Below are 19,835 nucleotides of genomic sequence, written 5' to 3'. Positions count from 1 at the left end.
ATAGAAATTAGATTTCTTTCTCATTCAAGAGTCTTATAAACCGTAGAGAACTCTCTCTCTAAGGTTTCTATCAAAGTTTTTTGCCTTGGTTCCTCAAGCTTCCTTCACAAGCTAGGAAGTAACCGAACCTACTCCATTGCTTCTCCACCATTGGAGAATCCTCCAAGGTGATTCCGCCACCTCAAGGAGTTCAACCTCAAGAGTTTCTTCGGTCCTTGCATGGAGAACTTGGAAGAACAACAATCTTCTCCAAGTAGTTCCATCATTTTTGGTATCTAGAGGCTAGTGCTCTTGAGGTTATGTGTTTCTAATTTTTTCTTCATTGAATCCGTGTTGTTCCTTCCTTATCTTTGTCTAAAATTGTGTTTCTGTATGGATCTAGTTTTATTTCATATTTGGATGGATCCTATATGTCTCATGAGAAGTAATTGATTCATATTTTGCTTGTTTCCAATTCTTGTGAATCAATACTACAAAAAAAATGCTATTTATTGGAGGTTATTTTATGGAGGTTTTAAAAACCCCCTCAAATTAACATGAGTTGTGGCGTTTTCAAGGAACGCTTAAAATTGGGAAAATACCGGCGGTTTATATCATTTTTTGAGGAGGTTTATGCCCTCCCAAATTCAAATAATTTTTCCCGGAAAAATATTCACCACTTTCCCCCTTTTATTTTTCACCCACAATTTTTTTTTACCCAATCCCTCCTTCAGTCACCACGTTTTCCTTTTATCACTCTGCGCCTCCCATCCTCGTGCACCATCGCTCCTCCCATCCGCATGCACCTCTCCTCTTCTCCTTTGTAGACGAAGACGGTAGGGCCAATGTCCCTCCTTTTCGCATTTCCGAAGACATTCGTGGTTGGTTTCTTGACTATTTCTCTTGCCCTCGCTTCTGGCATTTCAGGTTCGATTCAATGTGGTAGTTGTTTCCTCTTCATTTCCTCTAAAAAGTGGTCACAACCTCTGTTCAGAAATAGTGGAAGGAGTTTGAGTACATCGTGGGCATTGCAAGGGAAGTATCGTAAATGGTGAGGGTCCTAATAACTTTAATGAAATCTTTAATTTGATTGGATTCTTGTATGAATGTTGCTCTTGTTGAATAACTGTAATGAAATCTTTAAATTAATTTCTTTTTCTGCTCTGTTCGTGTTTAACAATAGGGTACGAAGGTTAGACTGATTTGTGAGTTGCTGAAATTTAAATGAGAGCATACGATAATTTACGAACACTTTCTAGAAAGTTTTTTGCAATTCGTTTTACAAGTTAATAGTAATTGGTAGTATTCCCCATATATATGTTTGGTGTTTGTTTCTACTTTCTGTCAAAATGAATGTGTGTTTTGTTTAGCTTTTGTATGGTATGGATGGAATTTGTGTTTAGGGTATTCCAGCGCCAACTTGGATAAGTATTTTCTCCTATAGTTTATCTTTCAAAAAGGGCACTCGTTTCCCTGTTAGGAAACTGAAAGCAATATAATATAGAAATATGCGAGATGAAACGATGTTGAATTTTTTCTCAATGCACCACTGATGCACCTGTTCAATTGGATTTTTTTGTTCGAAATTGAAATTGAAAATACTATCTTGGCATATGAGATATGTTAATGACAATAAATTATTGATATATTATGTAATACTACACTATAACTTGTTTCTTATAAAAAAGATTAGAAGTATTAGTAATTTTTATGCATCTTTTGAATTCTTTAATCTTGATTCTGAGGATTGAGAACAATAGGGAACGAAGGGTATACTAATTTCTGACTTACTGGGATTTAAATCAGAGCATAAGACAATTTCAAAACTCATTCTCATAAGTTTTTCCCAAGTTATTTTACAATATAATAATTGCTAATTAAATCCCATAATATGGATCTATCTCTCTGAGTCTTCTAAGTTGGTTGACCTTGCCTTGTTCAAGTTGTTTTTGATATTCCCCACTCAGCCGAGTGTAGGCCAAAGCAAATGCTTAGATGAGAAGAAGTAAGGGCAGAAGTATGAACAGAGGAATAGAGAGGTATCTTCAACTCCTCTAGAGGTTGAAGAGGAGGAAGTGATGCATGCTTCCTATTATTGCTTTCTTGTTCATGGTCATGGTTCTGAAAGTGGAAGACTTTATTTATTCCCCCTCATTTATTCTTGTATTTACATTGAATTGATTCTAGGTAAAAAAAATATTGGACTCAGCCTATACTAACTTGACAGGGTATAATTGTTGTTGTGACCCTTCATGCTTTATGCAACACTTGCTCAAGTAGAAGCTAGCTGTGGCCCTGTTTCAAACTTCTGAAAATTAGATGGTTTATCATTTCATATGCAAATCATTCTATACTTGCTTAAAACTGCAATAATAATAATGGGTGATTAAAAATGAGATGCACCTTAGACTTTACTTTTACCTTTTAACCAACCAATTGTTGTTTTTAATTATAACTATTAAATAATGAAAAAAATTTCATTACAAATTCACTACATATTCTCATCCGTATGAAGTTTGATTTTCTCTTTCACCTGCATCATGGATTCCTTATGAATGAAATTGATTGTTAACTGGTTTTAACTTGGAAAAAGTTTGTAATTCTTGCTATTATTGCAAGTGATTCTAACAAGGGTAGTACTATATTAGTCCAATATTTGGTAGGCTGCAGTCCCTGGTGTATTTGGTCATACCAAGAATTTGAGTTCACGATATTCGTAGGAAGAGCGATTAGGTGCTTAACTTTTCTTATTAAGAATTTGTTTGATTATAAATTAGAAGTCAATGATACCAAAAGAAAAAGAGAAACTTAAAATAATATTGGAAACGAAAACTTCATGATCAGTCGGCATTTCACTAGTACACAAAGGGTCTTTTACGTCGGGTATTTTGAGCCTTTTACGTCGGAAAAGGTTCCGACGTTAATACGGGAGACGTAAATTTACGTCGCCCCTAAAACGCGACGTAAATTTACGTCGGGCATTATCCCAGCCCAACGTAAAAAAGGTGCCATAAATTTACGTCGGACAAGCCATGTCCGATGTAAATTTATGGGTTTTTTTTTAAAACGTTTATAAATTTTTGATATACCCAACACCTGCATATATATAGTCCAGAATACCAAATCTAAACCAGGCAGTCCAGAATAGAAATTCAAATTATATTTCAAAATTGAATGACAAAAAGAAAATAATATATAAATCTTAAAAAGCATAAATTATGACAATGTAAATCATATTATTCTAAAAAAGCTATAAAACATATGTTTGTCAATGCTATCTAACTAACTAAACTAACTAACTATCAAACTATAAACATAATATCTAACTAACTAAACTTAGAAAACTAACTATGATATACTTTGAAGAAAAAAAGTTGCCCATTGTTCTCTTATCTTGAGCATCTCATCTTCGGACAATGGAGATGGATCTTGAAAGACCTGAAACATTAATTTAAGTGTCATTAATATACAATGTTAATTATCCTAAAGGTAAATATACTTAAATAAATTTTGATATGAATTACCTGCACCCAAGAATCAATAATACCCGCAGAAACTATGGCTCTCATCCAATACACGATGTAATAGCCACATTCAAACGAGTCTTGTTGCCTATTACACTAAAATGAGAAACAAATAACTATTATTTCCAAAGTCAATAAATTTAAATATTATTGACTATATGAATTAATTTGCTAACCTTAGGGTATATGAAATGCAATGACTTTGATGATCTGGCTCTTCCACTTAAAATATTAACTCCAGACACGATTCTAATTAATTGAAATAAAAACAAATGTTAGCCAATATATATAATTACAGTTTTAAAACATAATGAAAAAATTTAATTACCCTTGTAATTGGCATTTAATTTCGTGGCTTGGTTTTCGATGTAGTGAACAAAACCACACCACGGTGTATTCCTTAGGAATGATTACCATTAACTGCCAATGAGACATACATTGTATGACAAACAAATTAGTTATAAAATTACCATGATTAAAAAACCAATTAAAAAACTAACCCGTCAATGTATGGAGCCATGTATATATCTCTTCTTGAGTCACTCATCCATGTTTGCATATATTGCTGGATTTGGACCTGAGTGTTTCCTGATTTTTGGATGGATTGAGGCTCAATAAATCCATATACTTCTGCTTGTGCATGCTCCACACTCAATTTGTCCATGTACCTAACACAATTAATTATTATAAGTTAAATGTAATTATTGTAAATTTAGACTCAAAAGAAAATATGACTTACATGGCCCACAGCTGTATGATAGAAATATTTAACATGGAGTTTCCCCCAACAATCTCTAATGCATCAGGCATAGATATGTATAGTGGAACAGCAGCGCTATCAACTCCAAAAACTCTAATGTCCCACTGCAATTGAATTGGCATCTTATTTAATCATGGTAATATGATTAGAAGCTTAGATATGGGATCATCCTCAGCTGCTGCGATATTAGCATCATCAACATGAGGTTCTCTCATGACCTCCTTACCACGATTGATAAAATCCTAAAGAAATAATCACAATTAGTTAAACAATAATAGAATTATAAGAATATAAAAGAGCAATAATATAATTACCTTTGCCCGTGCTGAAAGTGGCATGACCAAATGTTTTGGCCAAGCTAAGAATGTGCCGGTTGCCTGCCCCACTAGTTAAACCTCTGTATTGGGCAAAGGCACTGGAGCAGCAGCATCTTGAACTTGGTCAACCACAACCCGTGTCCAGTCTGGCTGTAGAGGGACACCATGGATGGTTGAGCCACCCTCAAATACTCGGCCAATAGCCACTAACCGTGGGGGGTCATCCTCAACATATAACTCACACTGGTTTGGTACATCAGTGTGAATCTGATCCGGTGAGGGATCTGGAGCAGCACAACTCCCTTTAGTGCTGACTCGAACACCATCATGAGCAACTGCAGTCTGTTGCTGAGAACGAGCCAAAAGTTCAAACTTCTGTTCAAACTCTTTTTGAATATTCTTCAATTTCTCTTCAAACTGCATCTCCAATCTCTGCTCCATTCTCTGCATAACCTCTTGACTGCAAGAGTCAACAGTGCTCCTCGATGATCGGGCACCAAAGAAATCTCGGTGGATCCAAGAACCACCAACACCACGCACACGGCCTCCGTGCTCTGGTCTTCCTATGGCCGTTGTGAGGATATCATTCCGACCATCGGAAACAAATGAGCCCTGGGTGCTCTACTCAACTAAACCCTCCTACAACATATTAACAATAAGTATACCCTAAACTACACTTATGAATTAAATAAGTTGAAATGAAGAGTCTTAGTTTGTATATTTTTACTTACTATTTTATCAGCAACGACCCTTGCAGACTCAGAAGTCATTTGCCCATCTGATTTTGTCCGGGCTGCTATCCACATCTCATGGCGGGGAGGTGACTCCACACGGTCAGCAGACTCAACTCCTGCTGCCTCTGCCCTAACCTTCTTCATTTCCTTTTTTTTCTTTCATATCCCCCTCTTGACAATAGATGGGGTGCATCATTCTTGGCCTGTCGTTCTTGGGCAGCTATTCTTTTAGCCTGCAATAATACAAAAAAGAAAATGAGATTAATTAAAATATACCTTAAGTATTTATGTCAATGTAAGAGTTATCAATAACTAACCTGCCACGAAGGGTCCAATCGAGTGGCACGAAATTGCATCCACTCCTCATCAGTGATCTGGTACTTTAGACAGGGAGTCTCATTTTGTCGCTCTCCAAATACATACTCCTGTGTCAAGAAAGTCTTGAAGTCTCTCCACCTGGTGGCCAGGGCAGATAACATCTTCCTCCTCATGACCTCAGTGTTGGGAATGTCAAAATTTTGCTATGAAAATAACAACAATTAATAAATAATGTATTTAAGTTATATAATATTCAAGGGATGTGAAAGTATATACCTGAATATCCTGCCACATGAGGTTCTTCTCAACCTCCTGAACGTCATCCCATGATGGAATGATAATAGAAACATGTCGTCGAGCTAGGACTCCCAAATAGCTCTTAAACTTGGCAGCATTTGGGCCTGATGCCTTGCCAGAACGAGGATCCACCTCAACCGGTGTCCTCTCCTTGGCAATGCGTCCAGCTGTCAACCCAGACAATCGGGTGACAGATCTACCTTCCCTCCTTCCACTGCCAGACCCAGAATCCTCCATAATCCTGAAAAAATTAAACTTTCATTATAAAAACAATGAATTAATTGAATAGACAAATAAAGTAAAAAAGATAATAACAATATAGCAACAAAATAACTAATAAAAAACAAATAATACACAAACGGAAACCTATCTGGAACGGGCCATACTAAAATCAGAACGGGCCGTTCCAGATAAACAATTTACAATACAAAAAATTTAAGCAGAACGGCTTGTTCTGCAAACAGAACGGCCTGTACTGCAAGGAGAACGGGCCGTTCTGCAAGGAGAACAGGCCGTTCTTTTGCAAGCAGAATGGCCCGTTCCAGATGAATAAATAGCAGAAAATAAAAAAAATTTGCGTAGACAAGAAACTAACCTCAAACGTGTAATGTGCAGACACTTAGAGAGTTACAAACGTCCAATGTAGAAACAAACGCACTGAGAGACTTAGAGATTGAGAGAAAAGGGATTATTAGTTTTGTAAACAGGGAGCGCGGGAATGAAAAGGGGAGCGAGTGTTTGATTTTAGGGGCATATTTACGTCGGGTGAGGGTTGGTGGGACGTAAATTTACGTCGGACAAAGGGGGGACCGACGTAAATTATCCCATTAACGTCGGAGCTCTTAGCGTCTGACGTAAATTTACGTCGGACTACGGGGGTCCGACGTAAATTTACGTCGGACAGTGAGAGCTCCGACGTTAATGGGATAATTTACGTCGGTCCCCCTTTTGTCCGACGTAAATTAGTTCCCATTATTTACCATTCTGCCACCGCGTTTTTATAACGTCGGTAGTGCGTTGTTCCGACGTCATTTAGGTGACGTAAAAGCCTCTTTTTACACTAGTGTTTGTTGGCGTAAAATATGTATTTATGATCTCTTTATGCTACTATATCTTATTATATTTTAAATTTTCTTTGTAAAATTTGTTATACAAGTATCATTTATAATTGTATCACACATAAGCAATAAAGGGATAGATAGTGAACCTTAACTTTTGTTTTTTTATTTTTTTTTAAACAACATAACCTTAAGTTTGTTTTAGGATAACATGATTCACACAGGAAAGGACATGTTGGGTCATGGGTGTGTAATATACTGACCAGTGTACTTGTCAAGATGAAGCTGAATCTCAGAACCACCATTGAAGTATTTGATGTGATCAAATGCCCATGTGGGAACGTAGTTTCGGGCGAATTGTACATCCACTGGCCTCCTTGGGTTGGCGCAGAATGCAGCAGAGGCCAGTGATGCCAAAATCAGACACACAATCCACAAAGAAGAACCCATTTTCTGTGTTTCAGTTTGTGAAAGCTAGTGGCTAACACGGGGTATATATAGCCATTAGACCCTTCCTAATAGGCTAAGATCCTTTGTTCCTCTCTCTTTCCCTCAACTTTTTGTTTTTTTAAAATTATAATTTAAATTTATGTAAATACGTGGCACTTCATTTAAAAAACAAATTATATGGATGATGAATGATGATTAACAATATATTTAAGATTTGTTTTATTATGAGGGTTAGAGCGGGGGTGAGGACAAGAATCATGCATTTGCTTTTGTTAGGATTTTAGTGTTGGAAACAACTAATATTACGCGTTTATTTTACTTGACTAATAGCTAATCATCAATCATTTTCAGATTAGAGTATTGTTATTTACAATAATGATACATTTTCGAATTCGTTTTATGTTAATTTTTGCAATCAATTCATGATAATTATTTCGTGATAATTATTTACTCCATTTTTAAATTAACCATCTCTTCTTGTAGCGGCTCATTCCAAATCAAAGAGGTAACTTTGGTCATCTTAATTTTTTTACATTTTTATTTTGATTCTAAGGGTACTGGTAAAAAATCATATTTTTAATGAATTTTTTTTAGATAAGATTTTGTAAGAAAAATAAATGATGAGTCCGGTATATTTAACTTGATTGTTTACGCGAAAGAATCAATTATTCATAGTAAGTTAATTATTAATGTCTATATACTCATTGAATATCATTGAGTCAATTATTAATGTTTAAAAGTTTTTTATTCGTTATTGCTTTAGATTTACAATTACATTTTTCTACTCAAAATTGAGTACATGTAACTTCTTTATTTTAGTCTCCCTTATTTCTGCTTTAATTTCTTCTATCTTCAACAAATTGACAACTCATTTTAAGTTTGATGCATAACAAGATATATGTCTCATTTGCTGTTGCAGTTCTTTCAAAATTGTGGTATGGTTAATCCATACACCATGATCAATTTGAACAGTTATTTCTTTCTCTTTCTTCAATCTGCAGCATGCTCAAAACACTTGAAAGGTACCAAAAGTGCAGCTATGGTGCAGTTGAAGTTAGCAAACCAGCCAAAGAGCTTGAGGTAGTGATTAGTGAATGCCATCTTTTTTTCACATTAAGTTAATAACATCTCTTAGAAATTTCACTTTGGAAAGTCTTATTAATTCCTAGAAATTTGATGCCAACTTAAAATAATCTTATGTAAAATATGCTTCCCATTATATGTTCCAAAAAGTTCCTTTATTATTTTTCATTTGTCATTTGCCTTTGTATATAGCAGAGCAGCTACCGAGAGTACTTGAAGCTGAAAGGAAGATTTGAATCTCTTCAAAGGACTCAAAGGTGAATTTCATATAAAAGGATTTTAAAAAAATGCACAAAATGGTTTGAGAAAATTTTCTTGCATTCAGTTAATTACAATTATTGAATTTTTATATTTTTCAAAAATGGTTTACCATTTGTGGCTACCATGGTTTATTTCTCCATTAAAAACTAAGGGAGAGCTCTTGTACAGCAGTAAGCTTGTTGCTTGGTGACTTAAAGTCTTCAGCTTTTTTATATATCATAATCAAATTGTGAAACATAAATTCATTAATTTTTCTTAGACGTACTGATCGTGAGTCTTCACAACATTGGAATGTTGATGTCGTAGGTATATACATTACATATATTTGTAATTGATTGATATTTTGTTTTTAATTATTTTCTTGTGATTAAGTCAATTGATTTTTTGTTAAAGACTCAGAAGGAGTTATAAAGAAGATTAAGATTTCTTGTAATTATTTTCTTTCATTCACAGGTAAGTATTATGACTTATTATTTGGTGATTGAATGTAATATTGGATGTGATTGCATAGGCTTAGGTTACTTGTTTTTTCTTTCTCTTATTTGTTGCTTCAACACCATATAGAAGTGACAATTTTATTCAACTTTATTTCTTAAGATACTTATTAGTTTGATCTTGGAGATTGCACTTGGATTATGGAATTATATATTAGGACCAAATTACACTTCCTTTATCTCTAAATTGTACTAATACTAATTTTTTTTTCTTATTTTAGCCTAGTGACGTTGGAAGTGAACCTGAATCGCCATTAGATGCTAGAGGATCATCTGGTGGTAGCAACTTGAATAGCCAGTCTAATATTTAGACCTAGTTTCTTATATTGTAGACTACTTTAGGTTATCATGGTTTTTGAATTTATAGTGTTGTAAAAACTTAGTTTCTTTTGGTTATATATTGTGGTGCTGTATTTGTTGTCAACTTGGACTTCTGAATTAGCTTTGATTGTTGTTACTCTTTTGTAGTTATGTAACTTTCATTACTATCAATCCATTGTCCATTACTATTATGGATGGAGCAGAAATTTGAATTTAAATTGTCCACTCAATGTGGTCTTGTTGTCACAGATATCAAATGTTTGATTACCATTGTTTTTTATGTTGTTATTGTCTTTTTTATTTGACATCTTGTTGTCTATATTATGGGTTTCTATTGATAGTTTTTATTCCCATTAATTTTTTTTCTTATAAAAAAGTTAATATTATCCAATGGAATTTGGATTATGTTATGAGTACCTCCTTATTTTTTGTATACAGGTTAAATGTAATTTAGATTAAAAAATAAAATATATTGTAAAATATAAAAAAAACAACATGCAGATTGAGGAGGTCAAAAACCCCCGCTAAACAATGGAATTTGGATTATGTTATGAGTACCTCCTTATTTTTTTGTATACAGGTTAAATGTAATTTAGATTAAAAAAATAAAATATATTATGAAATTAAAAAAAAAAACATTCAAATTAAGGAGGTCAAAACCCCGCTAAACAAAACGCCGCAGAATGGAACAGGTAGCGGAGGTTGGCAAAAATCGCCGTATAATGCTAGTGGCGAACGTAACTGCCGCGTTTTTATAAAACGCCATTATTTATTTTGAGGGGGGCGTAAACCGCCGCAATATGAAAAAAAAACCGCCGCAAAAAATGACGAATTTTTTGTAGTATTTGGTTTGTGCTTTTAGGACTCTTGTTCTTGTGCGTTTTTTTTATGTTTGTTTGAGTCTCTCCATTCCTTAACATGTGTCCGTGATTGGAAAACATTCATATTGCATTAGTTTTATTTTTGAATCACTTGTTTTGTCATAGAAGTCATGTGTAGTCCTTTTCATGTTAAAAATTCCTAGACTAGCTTGTTGAACCTTAATTTTTGTGTTGTTTTGTGTCTATTAATTGGTGCGGTTTTTTTTCTTTAAAAATCTGAACCTACCTAAATGTGCTTTTTCTTTACATGATTGAGTTCATAATTTGCTATTAGTTCTAGCAAATTTCCTAGAGTTAGGTTTCCTTTATGTCTTGTTAAAAGTTTTGTCAAAAACAATTGTTAAACACTTTTTCTACTAGGTTTCTTTGTGTCTTGCTTTGTGGCTGAAACTTTTAAAACTTTTTAAGTCCTCAAAACAGAGGAAAAACAGAGGTATTAGTGTGTTAAAAGCATTAGAAAATAAAAAGAAAAAGTGCTTAAAAATTGGACCTAAAAATAGTACAAAATTGTGAAGCACTAGTTGAACACTTCACTTGAATACCTCTTGTTTTGTGGAAAAATTTTGGCACCAGTTTTTTACGATTAAATCCGAGACTCTTGCATGATAAAAAGGCATTAAACTCCTGTACAGAAAGAAAAGAATAAGAGTAAAAGAAGTTAGAAAAATATTCACAAAGAAAAGGTACAAGAAAAAGCCAAGGAGTGAAATTTTTTAGAAAAATCATTCTCGGATTTGTGTAATTGTTTGCTTTAATTTTCTGTCCAGCCACTCATTGTTTACATTTGAGTCTTATTTTGTTTTGTAATCCACTCTAGTGCCATTGATAGGTTTTCCATTTATGTGCTAGCCTTCTTTGGTACCTTAATTTTGCTTGTCTTTTGTGGAACTCTTTCTTGTCTTGTCTCTTTAATTCTACCACTTGGTGTATCTTTTCCTAATTGTGCTTTTTCAGTTTTTCCTATATAACTCCAGCAACTTAAGGTGTTTTGAGTGCCTCTTTGAAGGTGTGGAAAGCCAAGTACAAGGGTAGCATCTTGAAGTGTTTGTGTAAGCCTAGGAGATTGCTATTCTCTTTGGTGGAAAGCTCTTGGTGGGAGACAAACACCTAGGAATAACCAACATCAAGGTTATCCTAAGAGAGGAGAGATACACTTGGAGAGGTTGCTGCACTTGGGAGAAGCTTGGAGAAAGACACAACAAAAATTTTTGAGAAAATTTGTGAAAACTAGTGGCTAGTTTAGAGACGAAAATTTTTGTTTCAAAAATTTTCCTTGTTAAATCTGTCTCTAAGTTTGTCACTAATTTAGTGGCTAAATTTTATTTCCTAAAATTTGGTGCAGCCACTACATTCATTTAGTGTGAATTTACACTTCATTTGGTGTAAATTTGCATTTCATTTCTTTCATTTCTTGTACAAGGCCTTTTTAGGAGTGTCTTGGAGTGCCTTTTGATGCATTTCCATCTCTCCTTAGTGTTTTCAAACTAGGGTAATACGCTTAGTACTAGTGAGAGTGGTCCTTGGAAGTCCTTGGTATTTTCCAAACTCTCACATAGGTTTACTTGCTTAAAACGCCTAGTTTATGTTTTCTTGTCTTTATGTTTTCATGTCATTTATGTTTTAAGCAATTTATGTTTTCATGCAATTTATGTTTTCAACTCTTTAAGTTTTGATTGCATTGCTTAATTGTACACATTAGGCACTTGCTTGTTATTTTTCTTTTTGAAAAAGAAATTTGTGAAAACATTTTGGTGCAAGGCAAAGTACAAGGGGGTTTAGAGATTTTTACTTGAAGAGGCTTGGTTCTTAAGTGGCTCTTTAGTAGCTCACCTCCCTCCATAGTTCAATTTGTACTCTTAGACCTCTAAGTGCCAAGTTTAAGCACTTCAAAAATATTATTTTCTTAAAATCTATTTTTGTGTGAAGAGAAAAATCTTGTTGTTTAAAATGTCTCAACAATCCAACTATAGTGGAAGTGATAGCTCTCCTAAATGCATTTCTTACTTAACAAAAGAGCTAAAATCACTTAAACTATGGAAAAAGCAAGAGTCCTTTCAAAAAAAGAAGGAGAAAATTGAAAGAGAGGCCAAACTTGCTATCCTAGATGAGAAGTTGAGAATTCTTAAACAAGAAGAAGAAAAATTGAAAGAAGACATGAGAAAACACAAAAGAAGAAGACGTGAAAATCAAAAGAAAAGAAGAAATAGAAAAAAAGAAAGAACCTTGTGCAGGGAAGAGTAAAGAGGAAGAAATATCCTCTAAAGAATTTGTGACTAAAGAGAATTGTTTTTGTACTAAAAATCCTATGAAAAAAAATCTCTTTATTCATAAAGATCTTAACTCTTGCCCTCATTCTGCCACTAGTCTTGTGGAAGAGATTCATAAATCCATTATTTTTAAAGAAAAAGAGTCTCAACTTCAAGATTTGGTGAAGGAGAAATGGAATTCACTTAGTTCCACTTCTCATGCTACTTCCTTGATGGTGCCCAAGGTAGATAGTCTTCCTTTGTGTAGGACTTTTCCTGCCTTAGTTGTTTCAATAATGCACCCAATTTATGGAATATGTTATTTGTTGGATATAACATTTGAACCTTCAAGGTTCGTGATGACAAATTCTTTTCATAACTATCCAACAAATAATATAATCCAAAATTGTTTAGGAAATTTCTTAGTAGTATTTTCCTTATTTTCTAGGAAATGCCTAGGTTACCACATAGGGTACTTTAGGCAAGATGTTTTAGTTTTTAGGATTAAGTCTTCAGTGTGCTATAGTTTTAGTTTTAGCACATTTTTAGGATTTAGTAATATACCTAATCTATGTTTAGGAGAGGATCCTATTCATTATATTAGAAGGTCTAGTATCATAGGTTTCTTTAGGTTCCATGAATGGATTCCTTCTAGGATATACCTTTCACATTTATTTGTTGAAAATATCACCTCTAATGAATTTTATTATATATTTGTAGGTATGGCCAATAATCATGAGGACCCTTGAGATTTGAGGTCAAATCCTTTTCAAGAGGGAGGTAATGATAGACTATGGCCAAGGCCAAGGAATCCAAGAGGTGATATCTTAAAAGAACCAAGAGGAATGGGATGATCTTAAAGACCTTTTTCATATGTTTTTACATATAGTAGTTTCTTTGTATAGGCTTATTTTTGCCTTTGTATTTGTGAGGCACTTTACTTGCTTTTATTAGTGTTTGTATATTGATTTTAAGATAGGTTACTTGGAGAGTTTAACTCCATTTAACCTCCCTAGTTGATACATTCATTTTATATTTTTTCAGTAGGGGAAAAGGGGTGGCATTTAGCAATGCTTGAGGGTGTGACTAGTAATTGGGGCAGAACTGTGCTTAGGAAAAATTTTGCATATTGGACTCATTTTGCTCCTAATTTTTTATAGATTTGATTTAGCTAGGTCTCATCATCATATGATGAACCTAACTAAACCAAATCAAATATTTTTGAATTAAATCATGGAGCATTTTGGAGCCTTGGCCGCCTAGCCTCCTTCCTTGTTCTTGGTCGAAATTCAGTAAGTTTTCCTGCAAGTTTTGAAGCTTCTCCTCCAAGTTTCTAAACCTTGGTAGGTTAGGCTAACCTTACCATGGTTCTTAAGTAAACCATGGTCAAGGTTAGCTTCTCCTACAAGTTTTATAAACCATGGATGGTTAGCTACACCTTACCATGGTTCCTAGTGAACCATGGTTAAGGTTAGCTTCTCCTAGAAGCTACCTCTCCCTATATATTTGTAAATTCTTCACTTGTATTCACTTTTGAACATTTTGAGAAATAGAAATCAGATTTCTTTCTCATTCAAGAGTCTTATAAACCGTAGAGAACTCTCTCTCTAAGGTTTCTATCAAAGTTTCTTCAAACTTTGCCTTGGTTCCTCAAGCTTCCTTCACAAGCTAGGAAGTAACCGAACCTACTCCATTGCTTCTCACCATTGGAGAATCCTCCAAGGTGATTTCGCCACCTCAAGGAGTTCAACCTCAAGAGTTTCTTCGGTCCTTGCATGGAGAACTTGGAAGAACAACAATCTTCTCCAAGTAGTTCCATCTCTAGGGGATAGTGCGGTTTGGATGTCTCGATTTTTCCTATTTGTGAGCACAAGACAGAACTTTCACAGCTACGCTATCCTGACCAGACACTAGCAGTACATCTTTCTAGTTGAGAGTGTATGGGTAGCTCCCTACATGTACTCCTAAACTACCCTAGATGTGTTGTTTAGGTAGGACACCAGTGATATATGATTATGAGACACGTGACTGGCACCACATGCATGCATCTATGAGTCGAGTCCATGACATCATTGCATGATGAATGACTGTGTATGTGTTACTATTATATGTGAAATTTGAATTTGTACCTGATTAATGAGTAGCTATGACTATGCTTGTATGATTTGTGTGTGTTGGCTAACTGTTATTTCTACACCTGGAACCTAATGAGATGTTTCTCACTTCCTTGTTGTTCTTTGTATGCGTTTAAATTGTGTCGCAAGTGATCATCAGCATGAGGATGTTGGTGATGAGGCTTAGGCTTCAGTTGGGCATGCTCTGATAGGATATGTGACATCAGGGCACAGCTAGGCTTAGTTTAGGATGCTATTTCCATTAAACTATTTGAAAACTCAGTTTTATTTCTTTGTAATTTCACTGACATGTTTTTTGGGTTAAGTTTATGAATGTGAATTCTTTACCCTTATTTGGTTGGAGATTTGGTTTTTAAAGATGAAGAATTGTATTTTTATAATTACTATATATGTATGTTGGGGTAGAGGGTGTCACAAAAACTCTAAAGAGAAGTTAGAGAGCTTAAAACCTTTATTTCTTCTTCTTCTTCTTCCTTTTGAGAAATCTTTCCTTTTCTTTCTTTTTCCTCTGATTCAAATCGTAGAGTGAAGATTCGCAATTACGAGGTTGGAGCTTAAGCGAACAGAGTCATACTGAGTTCCTTCTCTTTTCCTTTTTCAAGTTGATTCTCCAGGAAGGTAAGGAAAGCTTGCCTTGGTTGTGTCTTGTGAAGTTGATTTAATGATTGTTTCAAACCCTTAATTTTTGAGTTGTGTTGTTGGAATTTTGATGGTTGAGTCGTGGGTTTTGAGGGAAGCTGGTTTGGTTCTTGTAACACCCATAAGGGGGGTTTGATGAATGTTTGAAATCTATGGTCGCATGTCCTATTTTGTGCTAATCTTCAGTTGTTTTTTATGTATTTTGGTTATTTAGATGAGTTTCTTTGGTTTAGATTTGAGATTGGAACTTGTAGAAAGTTTGGGTTGGAATGGAGAGGTTCTGAAACTCCAAAATCATAAAAATTAGAGATGGTCTCTATCATGAAACAACTAAGTGGAATTAAAAAATGAGAAATATGGTGTTTCTGGAAGGAAACAACTGAGTGGTTTTGTAGATTAGAATCAGGTGTTACTCTGGAAGGAAATGGCTAAGCCATTTAGAAACGGCTGAGCGGATTTGCATATTAGAATTAGGTGTGTTTTTTTTAAGGAATCCCCTAAAAAATATTGAATTGGCAAACCGATTTGATGTTTTTTGAATTTGACTGTGTTGTCTCCATAAAGGTTGTAGCCCTAGATGTTAACTTTCCAATGACTTAGAATTACCTTAAAAAAAAAGGTCTACAACTTCAGTTATGAACTTTTTAGTGATTAAAGGTCAAGTTGTCAACATTTAAGCAAATTGTTGCGGTTTTGTGACTTTCAACATGGTAGATGATGGAATTAGAACCTAAGGTCTTCAAGAGAGTTGTAGATAATATTTTTATCTTTCATATGAGATAAATATGAGTTTGATTGGATTAGCGAAACTCCAATTATGTTATGTTATGTGAAAGTTGTCATTGTATGCTAATTGATGATTTTGTTGAAAATGATGTGTTAAGTCCCTTATAGCATAGGATAATATATGATATCCTAAGTTATTATATAATGAATTGTTGATTATTTAGATTATGTTAAATGATAATAATTGATGAAGAATACTATTGATGTTGAGTTGTATATTGTTGATTAATTTGATGAAAGTGGAAAGTTATAAAGGTGTAAAGTTGCATGCTGTATAAAATGGTAAAGTTGTGGACATGTGATTGAGATGCATGTCTAAGCTAAAATACATAGATGCTAGAGGTAAACTAAGTTGTTTTAAAAGTTGTTTCTGTTGAGCTTAGGAGAGCTTGAAACCTAAAGGAGTTTTGATGATCACAACATAAGTGTACAACAACAACTTACAACTTGGAAGCACAAAAACAAAGTCAAAGAAAAGTCAAGAAAATGCTATGTAATGGAGAAATGTAATAGAGTTTAGACATTAAGTTGTTTTGAATGAGTTTTTATATTGTGTGTGCTTAGTATGCTTTGTGCATAAGCAAATCTATATCTAAAGCTGAGTAGAGAGTATATGATGATGAGTGAAAAGGTTGGAAAGTTATTTTGAGACTTAAAAACGAAGTTTTAAAAACTAACTCAAAATAATCGATTATCGTTAAATATAATTGATTATTCCAGCAACAGGCAAAATGGGATGCCTTCCTGCAATAATCGATTATCCCAGAAACAACTCTCTGGAATAATCGATTATCCAGCAAAATAATTGATTATATTGTTCTTGGTTGATTTCCAGAAAATCTGAAGAACAAAATAATCGATTATTCTTTAAAATAATCGATTATCTGCGTCTGAAACTTTTATAAATAGTTTGAACTTTGAGAAACTTTAGACAAGAGTTAGAACTGATAATCAATTTGTGAAAAGCGTTTTGTGGAGTCTTTGTGACATCTTGGAGAGTTTTCTTTGTGAAATCCAAGAGTAAAAACGTTTGTGAAAAACTTTGTGAGATCATCATCATCATCATATCTTGAAAGGGGAAGATTAAGATTTGCTTCAAGAATTCCAGGTGAATTCGTTCCTTTATTCTTTGTGAATCTTTGTAAAAATCTTGAGAAGGGTTTCTCAAGTGATAAGGTTTCTTGTAGTGGGTTCTACAAGGGGTGCTTTCTTGGGGTCAAGAAAGTGGTTATCTTTTGTGTTGAAGTATATGCATGTGTGTGTACTTGTAAACCTTCTTGCTTAAGATAGTGGAACAAATCTTAATCAGGTGTTGATTAAGGACTGATGTAGGTCACATGTGGAGTGGCTGAACCAGTATAAAAGACTTGTGCAATCTTCTTCTACCTTATCTTTTATTTTGAGTAATTGCTTGATTGAACATTAAAGAAGATAATTCTTGATTAACATGTGTATGTGAAAATTGTTGGTTTAAATCTGAATTAGAACATTATATTTGAACCTCACAATTTTGTAATCAAGAAAGCATATTGCATTCATACTTTCATAACAAGTCTTTAAGAGAGCTTCATTTGAAAAATTCAGTCTTAGAAAAGTTTAACTGAAATAAAGATCCTAAATACTCTGATAATTTTTAAAGGGTCATAGAATCCAATTCACCCCCCCTCTTGGATTGTGCCATTCTTTTCTAACAATTGGTATCTAGAGCAAGGTTCTTGAGAGTTATTCAAGATTTCAAAAATGGCCAACAACAACCTACCCTATGGTGAAGGTGTGTCTATTCATAGACCTTTAGTTTTCAATGGTGAAAACTAGGTCTATTGGAAAATTAGGATGAGAATTTTCATAGAAGCTATTGATATTGCTGTATGGGATGCTATAGAAAATGGACCCTATGTCCCTATGAAAAAAGATGGTGATGAGCTAAAGGAAAAACATTGGAGTGAATGGAGTGATGAGGAAAAGAAAAGAGCCCAACATGATAAGAGAGCCAAAAACATCATAACATCTGCATTGTCTATTGATGAATTTTTTAGAATCTCACAATGCATATCTGCTAAAGAAATGTGGGATACTTTGCAAGTCACTCATGAAGGAACAAGTGATGTGAAGAGATCAAGAAAGCATACTCTCATTAGAGAATATGAGCTGTTTAGAATGTAAAATGGTGAATCTATTTCTGACTTTCAAAAGATATTTACACACTTGATAAATCACCTTGTTGACCTTGGCAAGAAATTTGAGAAGGAAGAGCTGAATTTAAAAGTCCTGCAATGCTTGGACAGATCATGGCAAGCAAAGGTGACAGCCATTGAAGAATCAAAGGATTTGACCTCTTTAACATTAGCTACTCTCTTTGGGAAGCTGAGAGAGCATGAGCAAAAGCTACACATATTTGATGAACATGAGCAGCAAGATAAGAAAGGAAAAGGAGTGTCATTGAAAGCCTTGAAATCTGCCAAAGGAAAAGAGGTGTGTGAAGAAACAAGCTCCAATGATTCCGAAACCGAGAACTTCAATCTGCTGGTGAAGAAGTTCAGAAAGTTCATGAGAAGAAAGAAGAATTCCCCCTACAAATTCAATAAAAAGACAAACAAGAAAGAGGAAGCAAGCACATCCTCCTTCAATTGCTTTGAATGTGGAAAACTGGATTATGATCAACTCCAAGAAGCTTTTATACAAATCCATGAAGAAGCTGTCAAATTAGGAGCCTTAAATTCAAAGCTGAAAAACAAGCTGAAATGGTATGAAAATGCTTTAATTAAAGCTAAACAAGAGCTTGAAGATTTGAAGCATGAGCATGAAAATCTTCAAACTATGTTTAACTTTAGTGAAACTCATTCCTCAAAAGATGTTTGTGAACATTGCAAGACTTTTGAAAAAGAAAATGATGATTTGAGATCAACTCTTGCAAAGTTCACAAATGGAAATTCAAACTTAAACATTCTTTTGGGAAAACAAAGAAACACTTTTGATAGGAGTGGACTTGGTTTTAACCAAAGCATGAGCATGCCATTTAAGTCAAAGAAAGAAGCTTTTGTGAAAAACCAAAATTTTAGAAAATTTAAAAGCAACTTCTCTAGATAAACAACTTGTTTTAATTGCTGTAAAAGAGGCCATACAATTAGGAACTGCTATTCTAGAAAATATGGAGTTCCAAATGGAGAGATGGTTTGGGTTGAAAAGAGTCAAAGGCTGAGAACTAACCAACAAGGACCCTTCACATGGATACCTAAATTTTTCCTCTGAATTTGTGTTGTAGGAATGCTTGAGGGCAAAAAATCTACTTTGGTATCTTGATAGTGGCTGCTCAAGGCATATGACTGGGGATCCTTCAAAATTCTCAAGTCTGAAATTGAAGAATGAAGGGTATGTTACATATGGTGACAACAACAAGGGGAAAATTCTTGGCCATGGCAATGTTGGTAATTTCTCCTCTCAAACATTGATTGAAAATGTATTGCTTGTTGATGGTTTGAAACATAATTTGCTGAGTATTAGTCAACTAAGTGATAAAGGCTTTAAAATTGAATTTGATGATACATGTTGCTT

At 34.3% G+C, this 19,835-nt stretch overlaps 1 protein-coding gene and 1 long non-coding RNA gene across 3 annotated transcripts; one reads left to right on the top strand and one right to left on the bottom strand.

Annotated features, from left to right (window-relative positions):
• The first annotated feature begins 385 nt into the window (after nucleotides 1-385).
• On the top strand, nucleotides 386-10,924 carry LOC145957071 (uncharacterized). 2 transcript variants are annotated; one of them, XM_083073300.1, is made up of 4 exons: nucleotides 386-1,030; nucleotides 8,439-8,517; nucleotides 8,713-8,777; nucleotides 9,497-10,924. In XM_083073300.1, the coding sequence occupies exons 1-4, from the start codon at nucleotides 825-827 to the stop codon at nucleotides 9,531-9,533; spliced, it is 387 nt and encodes a 128-aa protein (XP_082929426.1). In that variant the 5' UTR covers nucleotides 386-824; the 3' UTR covers nucleotides 9,534-10,924. The 2 variants fall into 2 exon arrangements, with proteins under 2 accessions (XP_082929426.1, XP_082929427.1); XM_083073301.1 differs by having other exon boundaries at nucleotides 551-1,030; nucleotides 8,716-8,777; nucleotides 9,497-10,921.
• Nucleotides 3,567-4,820, bottom strand: LOC145957072 (uncharacterized). Its single transcript, XR_014433493.1, has 3 exons — nucleotides 3,832-4,820; nucleotides 3,680-3,752; nucleotides 3,567-3,599 (listed from the first exon to the last, which is right to left on the bottom strand). It is a non-coding gene; the product is annotated as an uncharacterized LOC145957072 (long non-coding RNA).
• Nucleotides 10,925-19,835: the final 8,911 nt, after the last annotated feature.

This window comes from Cajanus cajan, chromosome 4 (assembly GCF_000230855.2).
Source record: "Cajanus cajan strain Asha chromosome 4, NIPB_CcT2T_4, whole genome shotgun sequence".
Lineage (NCBI taxonomy): Eukaryota > Viridiplantae > Streptophyta > Magnoliopsida > Fabales > Fabaceae > Cajanus > Cajanus cajan.
Note: the sequence above shows the minus strand (reverse complement) of the source record. Positions and strands in the feature narration are given on the sequence as shown.

What these genes read in the sequence shown, in the direction of transcription:
- LOC145957071 (XM_083073300.1), top strand. Translation starts at nt 825, where the DNA reads ATGTCCCTCCTTTTCGCATTTCCGAAGACATTCGTGGTTGGTTTCTTG. An exon ending in CAAGGGAAGTATCGTAAATG is followed by an intron (nt 1,031 to 8,438) that starts GTGAGGGTCCTA and finishes TTCAATCTGCAG; the next exon opens with CATGCTCAAAACACTTGAAA. An exon ending in TCTCTTCAAAGGACTCAAAG is followed by an intron (nt 8,778 to 9,496) that starts GTGAATTTCATA and finishes TTCTTATTTTAG; the next exon opens with CCTAGTGACGTTGGAAGTGA.